At 37.2% G+C, this 15,621-nt stretch overlaps 1 protein-coding gene across 1 annotated transcript in view; it reads left to right on the top strand.

The window, feature by feature from the left end:
- LOC129242578 (transient receptor potential cation channel subfamily A member 1) overlaps positions 1 to 15,621 on the top strand; it is a 112,068-nt gene that overhangs the window by 39,867 nt on the left and 56,580 nt on the right. Inside the window, exons 3-6 of the mRNA XM_054879306.1 lie at positions 1,503 to 1,659; positions 1,885 to 1,975; positions 5,012 to 5,207; positions 10,156 to 10,263. Coding sequence (XP_054735281.1) covers positions 1,503 to 1,659; positions 1,885 to 1,975; positions 5,012 to 5,207; positions 10,156 to 10,263 — 552 coding nt within the window. The remainder of the gene's footprint in view (positions 1 to 1,502; positions 1,660 to 1,884; positions 1,976 to 5,011; positions 5,208 to 10,155; positions 10,264 to 15,621) is intronic.

Here is a 15,621-nt window from a genome sequence, read left to right as displayed (position 1 = left end):
ACGGTCTGATCTTGGTCACATCTTCTGAATTCTTTCACAATATGAAAAAGCTATGTCTCAAAGTGAATTACTGAATCAATCCTGGAAAATTGTGAACCCGGGATGTCGTAAAATTTTTAAAGTAATCCCGGAATCAAAATTTCCCGCTAAGACTGACCTTCTTAATATGTATGTACATATGTATATATTAAATGCAAACTTTTTTTTTTTTTTTTTTTTTTTAAATGGAAATACTTTATTTGCAATCTATCTTAGAATACAGATATTCAGCAAAAGAGATCTTATTACCTAATGACAGCATAGTATTTACACTGGTGCAAAACTACATAGAAACCTATCGAATTTTTTCTTTTTACAATTCTTATGCATATTTTATATTATTAGATTTAATTTTTACTCGAAAATTGTATAACTTACTTCATGTATAACTTATATTAGAATTTTAAAATTTATTGGAGCATTTTAACAATTTCATATTTAGCTCTTGTTTTTTTTTTGTTGTTTGTTTTTTTATTATTATTATTAAATTGACAAATTTAAAGGAATGGAAAGTCTAAGACATGATTGCGCTTTAATCATCTAATTTCGTTGGTTGTGTCCAACAAGCAAATAGCATTTGTGTTTAGATGATTTGACAATCTTTCAATGTATCTCTTAGAATATACTGAGATTTCTCTCTTAACAAATGGAATACCTAGATCCATGTGTATGGCTTCGTTTGTGATAAACCAAGGTGCATTAACAAGTGTTCGCAAAGTCTTTGACTGGTAGCGTTGCAAAATCTCCACATTGGACTTACTAGCAGTTCCCCAAAGCTGTGTACCGTAGGTCCATATAGGCTTCAATATAGCTTTATACAATCTAACCTTGTTTTCTAGACTAAGTTGAGATTTGCCCCCAAGTAGCCAGTACATTCTTTTGGTTTTATTTTTAAGCTGTTGATGCTTAGCTTTAATATGATTTTTCCATGTGAGGCGTCGATCAAGATGCATTAACAAGTACTTGACTGTGTCGCTAGTAAGAATTTGATGACCATTTAAATACACTGGAGGACATTGTTCTCTTCTTAGTGTAAATGTAACTTGAATAGACTTTTCATGATTAATATTAATTTTCCATTTATTGAGCCAAGTTTCCAAAGTGTGTAAGTGATTTTGTAGCAGGGAGGAGGCCTCTGCAGGGGACTCACTAGAAGCGATGAAGGCTGTATCATCAGAAAAGTCGCCACTTCTTACCTTTTCTGCAAACTGAATATGAAAATATTGATCTAAGGAAAAGCACCTCACTACGAAATATTCTCATACGCGTTAACAAAACATAAATCATAAGTGTAAGGACATTACTTCATAGGAAAAATCTCACACGCGTATGCTGCACACACTTGCATGTGTACATACAAATGCATATTCCATACACTAATAGGAAAGAAGAATATATAAGTATATATACGAATATGAATATAATATATTCAGTGATTTTCTGTATCAATTTTTAATTTTCAGGCGGCTGAATCGGGAAACTTGGATGAGTTCAAGCGTCTGTATCAAGCAGACAACGAACGTTTGTCTATAAAAGACGGCAAAGGTCGGACGGCAGCACACCAAGCGGCCGCACGAAATCGTGTAAATATATTGCGATACATAAATGATCAGAATGGAAGTAAGTGTAATGTTTATGAAATTTACATTTCTGTAGGTATGCATTAATCAAATTTAGTTGTGAATTTTTGATTTTGCGCTTAATACTAACCTTAACCCTTTTGCATTGAACTGTAATTAATTAATTATTAGAGCACTTTTTTTGTTCAACTTTTCATCTTATTATTATTATTTTTAAGGCCTCTTAATATGAAAAAAAGATTGACTAATTTGTTTTCTTTTACAGATTTTAACGCAAAAGATAATGCGGGCAATACTCCATTGCATGTGGCAGTTGAAAACGATTCGTTCGATGCAATTAGTTATTTGCTATCCATGTAAGCAAAAACAATTTATAACCTTTTTATAAGCACACCAAAATACTCAATCCGTTAGTTTACTTGTTGGAAAATCAAAATATTTCTCAGTTTGACGAAAGAATAAATGTAGCAAGAGGAGGGTAGCGGCATGTTCAATAACACAGAACAAAAAAGTTAAGGCGGCGCTGTCTTAATGTGAGCTTACTTCGCCTCGACAGCTGTCAAAAAAGAACGGAAAGTAGTGTAATGTATTTATGAAAGTTAGCCAAACGACAACTTTGCTTCACGTGCTTGAAGCGCTTTAAAATTCCAAATAAAGTAATGTTTTATTTGACAGCGCTTTGCCGGCCTTTGACATTTCAATTTTGTTTTTTTTTTTTTTTTTTTAATTATATGGCCATAGGAGCTTGAAAAACGAAACAAAGCAAAGCAAAGTGAGCATAGCCAGAAAAGCAAGCACCTTTAGATTTTATGATTGAAAGAAAGAAAATCGATAATATATGTAATTCTAAAAAATACGCCATGAGCAGACCATTTCTGTAGAACTATTATAGTTCAGCACGTCTAACGTTGCTTTTCACAGTGCGTCTAAAACATTGAAAACGCATAAGGTAAGGTTATAATAAATGGCTTCAAAAGCGAAGGCCTACTTGGACAAAGCATCGAATTCGTCCATACAGACTAAAAACAGAGTAAGGGTAAGAACCGAACAGGGGGAAAAAGACGACGGATTACATTGCGTTACCCGCTTCAAGCTGCTGATGAAATTCACCAGGTGTGTAATGTTTAAACCTGATATATCCGCAGATGTACCAAAAACTCTTAAGATGTCTACCAGATGTCTAAATCTTAGCCCGCCGAGAGCACCATCCTCCAGATTCCACCTCATCCTCCAGACAGCTTCTGCAGAAAGGTCTTGAGGCAATCCCAAGTCTCACCGCATGGATACCTAACGGACAATGTCTGGTAAAGATCCACCAAATTCAAAAGCTGTAGCTTTGTTAGCCCCAGAAGTTTCCTCGAGCGCCCCCGCTCTACCCGTGGCTAGAAGGATCTCACAACTTTGCACGTTTCCGCATTAACCCAGCACTCGCTAAGTTGACGAGACGGACATTTTTCCAGGAGCAGTCCACAGGTTCTCAAAGGAGCCGGTCTCGAGCGTCCCCCGCCTACCCAGTTTATCAATCCAGCAGTTCCTCGCTGTGCCGCTGTGACCGGGAATCCAAATGAGCCTAATATCGAAGTATTCGTATGCAGTCAAGAGAGAAATCAAGCATTCCCGACTTATTTGGAACGCACAATTCAGAGTAGATTTTTACCTCCCTTACAGTAATTGCAGAAGTAAGCAACCAATCCACTGCTTCTTTAATTGTGGCTAGTTCCGCTTGCAAAACACTACAGTGATCCGGTAGCCGAAACTTGAGTTTGATGGGGAGCTCCTCGCAGAATACTCCAATGATGAAATATGAAGGGCTTAGCGAAGATATACATATTGTTCAAGCATCATGGGGACGAACTCTAAGTTTCTAGGAATACTAGAGTGGTCGTAACTTAAGTCCAGAGTGTGGCCCCAGCGGCAGTTTTCCCTGCGATGTCCAATGGTACCCCATTGAATCCAATGAGGACAGACCTTTGCCCTTTCGGAATTCTCTCCACATACCATAAGCACATTCACATTTGCGCTCGCCTGTCGTGAGTTCATCGCGGAAAAATTTTTAAATATGGCGTATTTTCTTTTTGCAGGTGTCCGTCTCTGACGGGCGCTCCAGCAACACTGAGTCAAACTACTACAAAATTGTCAGAAGTTTTTTATCCTATTGACATCTATTGCAAAAAGAATGGATTTCTTTTATTACCTTCAATTTAAAAACAAATTAATGAAGAGTTTACAAACCCATTTCACACAATAAAACTCTCAGAAAATAGAGTTTTATGGGAGTCGATTGCAATGAGGTGGCCGCCGTAGCCGAATGGGTCGGTGCGTGACTACCATTCGGAATTCAGAGAGAACATAGGTTGGAATTGCGGTGAAAGACCAGAAAAAAAAAGTGTTTTCTAATATCTCTCGTACCTCGGCAGCCAATGGCAAACATCCGAGTGGACTTCTGCCATGAAAAAGCTCCTCATAAAAAATATCTGCCGTTCGAAGTCGGCTTGAAACTGGAGGTCCCTCCATTTGTGGGACAACATCAAGACGCACGCCACAAATGGGAGGAGGCGCTCAGCCAAATCTACTTACTGCTTCTTAGCTCATGTTTAAGGTTAAAAAAAATTACATCTAAAAGGTTCATTGACAGTTCGTCTATTAGCAAAATATTGTCATGATTTTTTCTGCATAAGCATGATATCGCTCTTTTTGTGGAACCATTTATGAAGAATTTCCTATAAATTGGCGTGTTAATTGACCTTACACGTTATTCTTGTATTCGGCCGGTCTACTTAAGAGAATATTTCTGCTCTGGCCGATTGTGTACTCATGAACTCGATCACATCTCAGCAACTCAACATCAATTGCTCTGACCTCAGAAGAGTCCTATATAAAGACTTATTCTTATTCGCTCGCAAGATTGAAATAAATCAAAAATTCATTAAGGAGAGTGGGTGAAGTGGAATTTCTACTTATTCTTCTTATTATTCTTTTTTCTGTTTTTTTTTTCTTTTAAGCTCGTAAGGTTTGATAGTGCGCACCATTGCGGTAGGACTCATCATCTTTTGATTTCCCCTAAATAAAGAACAAGGTATCGTTCACTTCGATATATCTGCTGAATACAAAATAGGTACCGTGGCCACGCCTTAGAATGTGTTATAGCTGCAGAGCAAACTGAATAAATTAGCATACGAGTTAATATTTTCTAGAATCAGAAATCAATTCAAAAAATTTAAAGCAGATTTTAAAAGAAAGGAATCGATAAAATTGTAACATATAGGCCTTTCAACATTGCGTGGAAATTGTGGACGCTGTAACCTACCCGAACTTCTTTGCTTTAAGACGTGTTTATTTTTGTTTTTAAATACTTATGTATGTATATATTTTGCTCCATATCACTACCACAGCCCTGTCGACACCGGTTTGCACAACGAGAAAAAGCAAGCGCCGGTCCATTTGGCAACTGAACTAAATAAGGTACAAGCATTGCGGGTGATGGGCAAATATCGAAAAGTTATCGATATACAACAAGGTGGCGAACATGGACGTACTGCATTGCATTTGGCTGCCATATATGATCATGAGGAGTGCGCCAGGATATTGGTGAGTTTAAGCAAAGAGACAAACAGTCACGTATGTACGTATTGTATTATTACCCGCCACTACCAGGAGCCGATCATAGGCCTACGAATTGCCAACCACTTGGTATACATCACGGTCCCAACTCAATCTACTCGCAATACTCTTAATACATGTATTTAGCATTTGTTTATTACCTAAGATAACGGGCCATCACCAACACAGCATTACAATGAAGATAAAAGGACACATGCGGGAGGGCAATCGCCAAGTTGAAGTGGGGGGACATTAACAAGAGAGGGTCAGGACAAAATAAGCATGCTTAAATATATAAATTTACATTCTATACATTTTTCTTCCTTATACAAAGTGGAGTCCAAAATAAACAAGACTGAGCTAAAATAGAAACGACAGGAGTATTTTTCTGATAACTTCGAGTTTATTTATTCAAAATAGCCCACTCTGTTTTCCATACACTATTTTGCACGATCGAAAAGCTTCTCGAAGGAGTGTTTCAGGTCATTAACCGGAATGTCCTTCACGATGCCAATACAAGCCATTGGGCTGCCCTCTACGGACGCAAAACGTTTTCCCTTGATGGCCAATGCAATTTTTCGAACAGGTAAAAGTCACAGGGAACCATAACAGGCGAATACGGTTAGGGATTGATAGTTAAAATGCGATTTCTAGTCAAAAAATCAGTCACAAGAGTGGATCGATGAGATGGGGTATTAACATGCAAAAAGCGCCAGTTTCCTTCTTCGCGGTATTTAGGGCGAATTCGACAAATGCGATGCAACAAACGCTTCAAAACGTCAAGATAGAAATTTTACATTGACATCAGTGCACAAACCTTTCGTAAGCCCAAATGATCAGTTAAAATGTGATAAATCGGTGTTTTGGAGATATTCAACTCCGACTTCAAGAATTTCAGCGATGATTTCGGCTCGCTTTTGATAAATTTTCGAGCGATTTCGATTTAGACACTCATTGCCAAGAACTTTTTCCATCAATTCAATTTTTTCGGTAAACGTTTTACCGATTTTAAAACAAAATTTGATATAAGCCTTTGTTCGAAACTAATTTTTGTACCGATGTCTCCAACATACCTACTGACACCTTAGACGCAATATTTTCGCTTCCACTGAACCTTTAGTCACCAAGTTTTCACTGCAGTCAGCTAGGGATGTAACTTCCAACGCACAAAGTCATTAAAAAGATGGCGTCATCCAAAAAATATTTGTATCTTGTTTATTTTGAACTTCACCTTGTATTACTTTTTTATAAGAGAAATACACTTAGAAAGCTTCTTCTTTTGGCTGGCCTACATTAAAAAAAAAAATTAGGTTTCTTTTTGGAATGTTTTTGAAAAGATATTATGTATGAAAAATCTTTATACTAAATATTTATCCGATTCATTATACTTTCGATAAAAGACAATACAAGCTAAATTTTCTTCGTTGCTGTAAAAGCGTTCTAAAATAAAATGATTACAATTTTATTAAAAATTTATAAAATTAAAAAGAAAAAAATACTTACCCTTGAACGACATCCGGGTTGCTCATAAAATTATATTCTCCCTGCTTCACTAATCACAAAGTAATTGAAAAATGTCCAAAGAATATGGCGCGACAATAACACAAACGGTAGTTTATTGAGCTCTTCTTCGCATGCAATACAGAAAACATAAATTTTAAAATACGAGGTGCATGCACAACCAAATCGCAATGGTTGCTACACACTTCTAAGTTATTGTTATTTGTTCGATGCACCCCTAGCACGTATTTTGCTATCCACATTGTAATGCTGCTGCGGCGATTGACCCCAGTACTCGCTAAAGTCTATTTACAAGAAGACAATCACTACAGCGCGTACTGCAGGGTATATTTAAGTGCACATATATATATGTAGAAATTCTATAAAAACTGGGGAAGATATACTTATTTGTGTACACATAAATATGCATATATATTAGGCCGGGTCGATTTGTGGGGAGGCAAAAAAATCGCCCATTGCTCTGTGAAAATCATATTCTAGGGATCAAAATAAGAAACTTTGCCGAAGGAACCATACCTCTAAAACGAATTCTGATGTCCCCCAATTTGGGTCGAACTTTTTAGTTTATTTTCTCATGTAAAGGCCAAAAATGGTGATATTTTGAAATGATTGTATGGGGAACCCCCCAGGGGAGTTCCAGGGGGTGTGCCACTGGCATGGGTGGATCGGCCGTCCAAAGTTAGTGGGGGTCGGTCATACATTTGGACTCGATTGGAGCACTCTAAATGGGTCAAAGTGGGATTTTTCGTTCGACCCAAATTGGGGGACATCAGAATTCGTTTTAGAGGTATGGTTCCTTCGGCAAAGTTTCTTATTTTGATCCCTAGAATACGAATTTTACAGAGCAATGAGCGATTTTTAAATCGACCCGCCTTAATATATATATACCACCACATGTCCACATGGTATTTACTATGTCCATACCTACATAACTTTTGGATTCCCTCAACTAGTCGTAAGTAGACTTCATATGAAACCTATATATATGTACCCTTAACCCACTATTTATACAATCTAAGTACATAGAACGTATGTATTTTGTCGACTTTGCACAAAGTAAATAATATATTAGGTAAAGTAAAAATTTCTGAACTTATTTTGCTGCATTTTTTCAACTAAATAAACATAGCATAGCTGTAACCTTACCTATGTAAGTGGCTCCAAAGAGCCTTCTGACTAAAGAAGAGGACTGGAAAAAGAGCTCACATGCCGATCTATGTTAGCTTGACGATTTTCATGATTTTATCGACATTTTGAATAATTTGTCTCTTCTTCGAGGTCCATATTACCAGGTCTGAATTATTTCATGGCATTCAATACTGTATTGCAAATCACTTTTTAATACGTAATGTCTCTTTTAAATCGCCTTACAGTACGAACCGATTCGGATGTGTATCCGAGAGATATGGCTTAGTAACAGAAATTTTTACTTCACTTAATATAACAACACATGATCCTTTAATTATGCATATGTATGTGTGTGTCGGCGTTGAGGAAAGCACCTTGTTACTCCTTGAAAAATATTTTACTTACTTTTATTATTCTTATATGTACATACAGTCACTCACACCTTATTTGATACAAATACGATTTTTTTGTAAAGTGTTCTATATTTCATAACATTTTCCGAAAATGGAAAAACAGCGTATGCAGACATCTTTTTTATTTTGCTTTAGTTTACTTCTCAACATAAAATACAAACAAATGTTCAAACAAGTGTATTAAATTTTATGTACGCTTGTTGTTTTAACAGTGGGACCTCGTACATCGATAGAAAAGCGTGAGTTAGTATTGGAGCATTTCAAAAAAGGAATGTCGCATTGTATTATAAAATAACTGAAATTGTTCATTTGAGTTCGTCAAGACCTCGGCACATTATTGACCGCTTTATGGATGAAAAACGTGTGGTAAATGAGAGACTAACGGCCCAAATAAAACTTTCACAGAGAATGAGTGTCAGCGGTTAGTTCGCCAAGTGAAGGAAAATCCAGCAACAAGCGCGCAAATGTTAACTGGAATGGCCTAAAAGGATTTAGGTAAAACTTACGATCCAGAAACTGTTCGAAAAATACTGATTGAACCAAATTTAAATGGTAGAAATTTAAATAAGAACCCAGCATTTTGGAAAACTATCCATTTTGCAGACGAGGTAAAAATAAACTTATTTGGCCCAGATGACAGGCGTTTTACACGGCGCGAAGCCAATACGGAGATCAAACCCCAAAATTTGTAAGCTACTATAAAACACTTCAATTTTGACAAGGTGATAAGTCTTGGCAATAAGATGGGTGTGTAGAGATTGCAGGTAATTTTATCTAACAGTGAAGGAATTTACACAATCGGAAGCATCGTGCCCCGGGTAGCGGCACGGATGTAGACATTCACTTCCAAATCGAAAAAATCAGAGGAGCATTCGAGATGTTCTTCCCTGTATGGCAAAACAACAACCTGAGTTCCAGTTTAAAGGTAAGGCTGAATGTGCTGTCGGCACTGCTGTACAGTAGCTTTACCTGGAAAATCACCACCGCTATAACCAGTTGCTTACAAGTTTTTGTCAACCGCTGTCTTAGAATTATATTCCTAATTTTCTGACCAAAAATAATTCCCAACAAGGGATTTCACTTGGATTAGAAGACAGAAATGGAAGTGGATTGGTCGCACTTTACGCAAAGAAGATGGGAGCATAGTGAAGAAGGCAATGGAATGGAACCCACCCGCGGCGAGGGGAAAAGCTCTTGAGAAAACTGGAAAAAAGTGTGGGTCTGGAGATGGCTCAACTCGGGCTAAACTGGAAGTTGGTGAAAGCGTTACGCAGTAATCGGAGGAGATGGCGCGTAGGTGTTGTTGGTGCCCTAATTCTCGCTGGGATTCACGAAAACAATCATCATTGTCACAAAAAATTGGTTGACTCTGTGCCAAGCAGACTTCAAAACAAGATATAAGAACAAGACTGATAAAACATGATACCCAACAAAGGACACTCAAAATACTAAATATAATGCCTCTGTTTTAACTGTATAATTTAAGCTGTGACGTGAATTCTATGTCTGTTTTTTTTTTTTTTGTTTTTTGCATTACAATGAAATAAGTGGATATTCGTTTGTATTTTATGCTGAGAAATAAAATAAAGCAAAATAAAAAAGATTTCTGCATGCTCTGCTTTTCCATTTTCACAAATTATTATGAAATCTAGAACACTCTACAAAAAAAATGTATCTGTATCAAATAAGGTGTGAGTGACTGTAAGTGCATAGGAACATATATAAGTATGTTTGTATTCATTTTGTTATTATTATTCAGTTAAAACTCTAATTTGATTGTATTTGCATTGATTCCATTATTATTATTGTTGTTGTTGTCAGCGTCAGTCGAATACCTTTTAATTCGCGTTACATATGTCTGACGTATCTTACAGATAACCAAATTCGAAGCATGCCCCCGTAAACCTTGCAACAACGGTTATTATCCCATACACGAAGCGGCTAAAAATGCCAGCTCCAAAACGATGGAAGTCTTCTTGCAGGCAAGTATTCTCATTTATGTGTTTATATGTACATATGTATGTAAACGTTTTATACACGTGCACATCCTCAAATCCCATTAAGTTTTGTTGTCTTTGGATATGCTTTATTTCAGTAAAATTTACATCGTCGAATGTGCCTGCATATGTGTTGGTGTCTATTTTTTTCTTGCATTCTTTTTCGTATTTGCATAAATATGTATGCACATATCCGTAATTGTATGGCATGTCAGCCCTTGCCACTTGTCGGCATTTTCACTGTATTTTCTAATTCTGGTGCGTGAATAGCGGCCGTTCCTGGACAAACCATTCAATCTATGTATGTGTTTACATGCATTTAAATGTATGTATGTATGTCAATCATGACTTTAACACTTATTTGCATACTCCATTGAGAATATAACGCAAGTATTTGGAAATGCTGTTTGTCTATATATATGTAGATGAACACATTTTGGGTTCAAACAAAGGGATTGTTCATGCTACTCAATAGGGGTACTCACACCAATTCCGGTACTTTAGCGGGTTGTTACTTTGGCAAATGAGTTTTGATTATTTTCTGTAGTTTCCGCTTTCCATTTTGACTTATTTCTGTAGTTTCCGCTTTCCAGCTGATTTATGGAAATTTCATTAAGCAAATTTAATACAATTATTTGTATAGTTCCTAGTTTCCATTCAATCCCATAGAATTTTTACTATAAAAATTAATTAATAATTTCTTTCCTTTACTTTTTGATATTTTAAATTTGAACTTTGCATCTGACCATCAAACGCCAATTGCCAAATAGCTGATTGTTATTTTGCCAACTACGAATCAAATAGTCAAGCTTTACCACGGCGGTGATTCGTTGCCAAATTCGTTGGATATACAAAAACGAAATACTTGTACACAAAACTGTCAAGTATCGAAGCAACGACTTCGGTGTGAAAACCCCTAATAATTGCTGCAATGCTACAATCCTGTTGTACGAGGGGTGCCTTTTATATTTCGGGATTAGAGAACAAAAATAAATTTTAATCATCGAAAATCACTTTATTGTTTTTCAAAATGTTCTCCATGAAGATCTATACACTTTTGCATGCGCTTGAACCAATTTTCGAAGCACTTTTACCACTCTGAATGAAGTACCTCCAAAACATGCATTCTGAATGCCGCAACCGCTTCTCTCAGTTTGTTTTTTACGTACGGGAATAAAAAGAAGTCATTCGGTGCCAAGTCAAGACTATACGGCGGATGACCCATTAATTCGATGTTTTGGGTGCTCAAAAATGCAGTTGTTTGAGCCGATGTGTGAGCTCGCATTGTCCTGGTGAAGAGTGATCCGTTTTTGGCGAATGGTTTTCCTAATTTCTTGGAAGACAACTGGCAACAAATGGTTGTGTACCACTCAGAATTTACTGTTCTGCGTTGTTCTAGTGGTACGGTTGCGACATGTCCAGTTTTTTCGAAAGAACAGGCGACTATTTGCTTGGAAGTGCTTCGTGCGCGAACAACTTTTGTTGGATTTGGCTCATCTTGAAACACCCATACAGTCGACTGCTGTTTACTTTCGGGCTGTCACCTGTCACGATGTCATAGATGTGTTTCGAAGCCCCGCGATCGTATTTTTTGAGCATTTCCTTCGACCAATCGAAACGAGCCTTTTTTTGAGCGATTGACAAATTGTGTGGGATCCAACGCGAACAAATTTTTTTGACAGTCAAATGTTTATGCAATATTGAATGTATGCTGGTCCCACTAATGCCTAAGATTGTCTGAATCTCACGATAGGTCACACGACGATCTTGCAATATCAGTTCGCGCACAGCATCAATGGTTTTCGGAACAACAACTGATTTTGTACGACCTTCCCGAAAATTGTCTTGGAGTGAACTACGACCACGATTGAATTCACCATACCATCGATAAACACTGGTCCTTGGTGGAGCTTCATCGCCAAAAAATGAATTAAGTTCATCCATGCAATGTTGCTGAGTTAATCCACGTCGAAAGTTGTAAAAAATAATCGCACGAAAATGTTCACGATTTAATTCCATTTTTGACCGAGATGAATCTTTTAAGTTACTGTAAACAACACAAATAGCGCTGGTATTTCAAAACGTTCTGAGTACGTAAAAGCCAAAAAATGTCAAACTTTGCGATACAGCTGTCAGTTGCCAGATTGCAATACCAGGGTTGCCAAATCCCGACATATAAAAGGCACCCCTCGTACTTTTGCTACACTGTTGCAGATACTCAGCTAAAATACAGTGCACAACATAAATCTTGATGCCCACCATTTTTAAGAATAATTTAAGAAATTTCACCCATTATATTAGATTCTGAAAAACTTTATTAATATATAAATAATACACTTTGTACTCATTCGTAAAAAAAAAAGAGATGTAGCATTATCCAGGAACCCATATCACTTCTGACTGAAATAACTTAGGCATCTCGTAAAGAGATGTGCTGCATTTCATGGCTACCTTAGAGGTGGTCGACTGCTTTGTGATCGATTTTAAGCCCCCTGGCTGTCAGTGAAATTTTAAATATCACCTCCAGGTGTAGGTTATTTATTGAATTTTTTCTTGTATAAGAAACTAACAATAAGTTTACAAATCTTATGTGCTAGAGTATTATATATCATACATATATGATTAAATTGGATATGAATGTGACGGAAGTCAATGAATGGAGGGAGCTAGAAGGACGGATTTCCAGTCTCCGATTCTTCGTAGCTGGGTGCCGGAAAGGCTAGTTTCCAGTTTCCCTTAAAGCTTCCGTTATCCCCACACTGGTTGTACAAGTTTTATTTTTCGGGGAATAGATATGGATGGAGGGAGCTGAAAAGGACAATTTTCCAGTATAAATATAGGACTATGAATAAGTTCGTGCGGTTTTACAACAGATGGCGTAACTTGATTATTATTCCATCGATCCACATTTCCAAACATTCATTGGAGAGCTACTGTCGTAAGGCACAAACGTCAGTATAAGTTTTTTATTTGAAGCGTAAACAACAATATTTTTACCACACTTGAAAATGTCGAATTTCGTGCCAAATAATGTGTTCTTGCGGGGAATTCTTCTTCATTATTTTAATATGAAGAAAAAAGCAGCCGAAAGTCATCGTATCTTGGTGGAAGTTTATGGTGAGCATGCTCTAGCTGAGCGAACGTGCCAGAAGTGGTTTGCACGCTTTAAAAGTGGTGATTTTGGCTTGGAAGACGAAGAACGCGAGGGTGCGCCGCCAAAGTTCATGGATACCGAATTGGAGGAATTGCTCGATCAAGATCCGGCTCAAACGCAAGAAGAGGTTGCAAAAACTTTGGGAGTTGATCAATCAACCATTTCCAAACGTTTAAAAGCCATGGGAATGATCCGAAAGGTAGGCCATTGGGTGCCGTATGAATTGAAGCCAAGAGACGTTGAACGCCGTTTTATGGCATGCGAACAACTGCTTCAACGGCACAAAAGAAAGGGTTTTTTGCATCGAATTGTGACTGGCGATGAAAAGTGGGTCCATCACGACAATCCAAAACGTCGGGCAACGTATGGATACCCTGGCCATGCTTCAACATCGACGTCGGCGCAGAATATTCATGGCCTGAAGGTTATGCTGTGTATCTGGTGGGACCAGCTGGGTGTTGTGTATTATGAGCTACTGAAACCGAATGAAACGATTACGGGGGATGTCTACCGACGACAATTGATGCGTTTGAGCCGAGCACTGCGAGAAAAACGGCCGCAATACGCCGATAGACACGACAAAGTTATTTTGCAACATGACAATGCTCGGCCACATGTTGCACAAGTGGTCAAAACATACTTAGAAACGCTCAAATGGGATGTCCTACCCCACCCGCCGTATAGTCCAGACCTTGCGCCATCCGATTACTATCTCTTCCGATCGATGCAACATGGCCTGGCTGACCAGCACTTCCGTAATTACGATGAAGTCAAAAAATGGATCGATTCGTGGATTGCGGCAAAACCGACCGAATTTTTCACAAAGGGAATCCGTGAATTGCCAGAAAGATGGGAAAAAGTAGTAGTAAGCGATGGACAATACTTTGAATATTAAATTTGTAACCATTTTACGTCAATAAAGTTTCAAATTTCGAAAAAAAACCGCACGAACTTATTCATAGTCCTATTATTTAAAACATTTTTTTTTTAATTTAGTACTTTACAACATCAAAAATTTAATGGATGAGAAAATACAAAACTGCGTATGTGGAATTACTAAATAAAATCTATAGTTTCATGTGCATACGAAATTTTTGTAGGATAGCAAAAAAAGGTGATTTTTGTCGCACGGTGCTATCATCATACTAAACTTTTGTTTTCCCAAAACTCAATAAATTTCTGTTTAAAAATATTGCCGATATTACCTGACTTCTACCAGTGTTGTACATCACCGAACATTTTTGGACATATGCTAAGAATGTACTTTCGGAAAATTCGAAAAGTTTTAAGAAAGGAATGAAAATTTAGAAAAATATAGAATGCAGAAACTTTGAACTGTCCGTTCTCTAAGGTTACAGACATAGTTCTCCGGCTTCAATTCCACTCTGTTTGCTTCCTGATAGAGTAATCACATTTGAAAAATTATGTCTAGGGAGATATGCTTTGAATAATGACGAAAAGGGTCGCATATCACTCCCTCCTCCATCCTACTCATGCAAAAGTTATGTGTTATGATACAATTAGATTAATATTTGAAGTGCTTCCCACGAAAAATATAAAAGTCATTGAAGACAAATTAAAAGCTATAATATTAAACCTAAGTATTCTTGTAGCTCTCCTTGCCATATTTAATAGAAACAAAGAATAAAGCTTCTGTATAAAAAATAGCGTATATGCAATGCATATTCTTACACGTATGTATGTACACATTTCTCGCACATTTCTGGATATATTAATGTTACCACAAAGCCGCACGCAAATGTGTGTATGGATGTATGCATGTATATTTTCAAGGAAATTTTTCGCTTTGATCTCAAACACACACATAAGCCCTTATATATGTAAATGTGTACATCTGCGTGTGTGTCTAAGCGCATGCACGAAAATCTTTACCAATCTTTTGTAACAGAAATTGCATGCTAAACATTCCCGCAAACATATGCACACATACATACTCGTGTTTGCATGTGCGTGTTTACCAACTTATCAGAAGAACATCCATAATTAAATCAGGCTCTGACATTTTCTTTACATCTGTATGCGCCATGAAATGTACATGGGTATACCACCTACGCAAGTACATAGGAATGTGCCTGCTTCTTTACATATTTTCCTTCTCTTCTATGGTCATCTTAGCGATGCAGGCTGAAATAAGGCAACTTAAAATTAGTTTATTTGTTTTTGTTTTA

The sequence above is a fragment of the Anastrepha obliqua genome, chromosome 3, assembly GCF_027943255.1.
Source record: "Anastrepha obliqua isolate idAnaObli1 chromosome 3, idAnaObli1_1.0, whole genome shotgun sequence".
Lineage (NCBI taxonomy): Eukaryota > Metazoa > Arthropoda > Insecta > Diptera > Tephritidae > Anastrepha > Anastrepha obliqua.
This window is presented reverse-complemented; position numbering and strand designations above follow the sequence as displayed.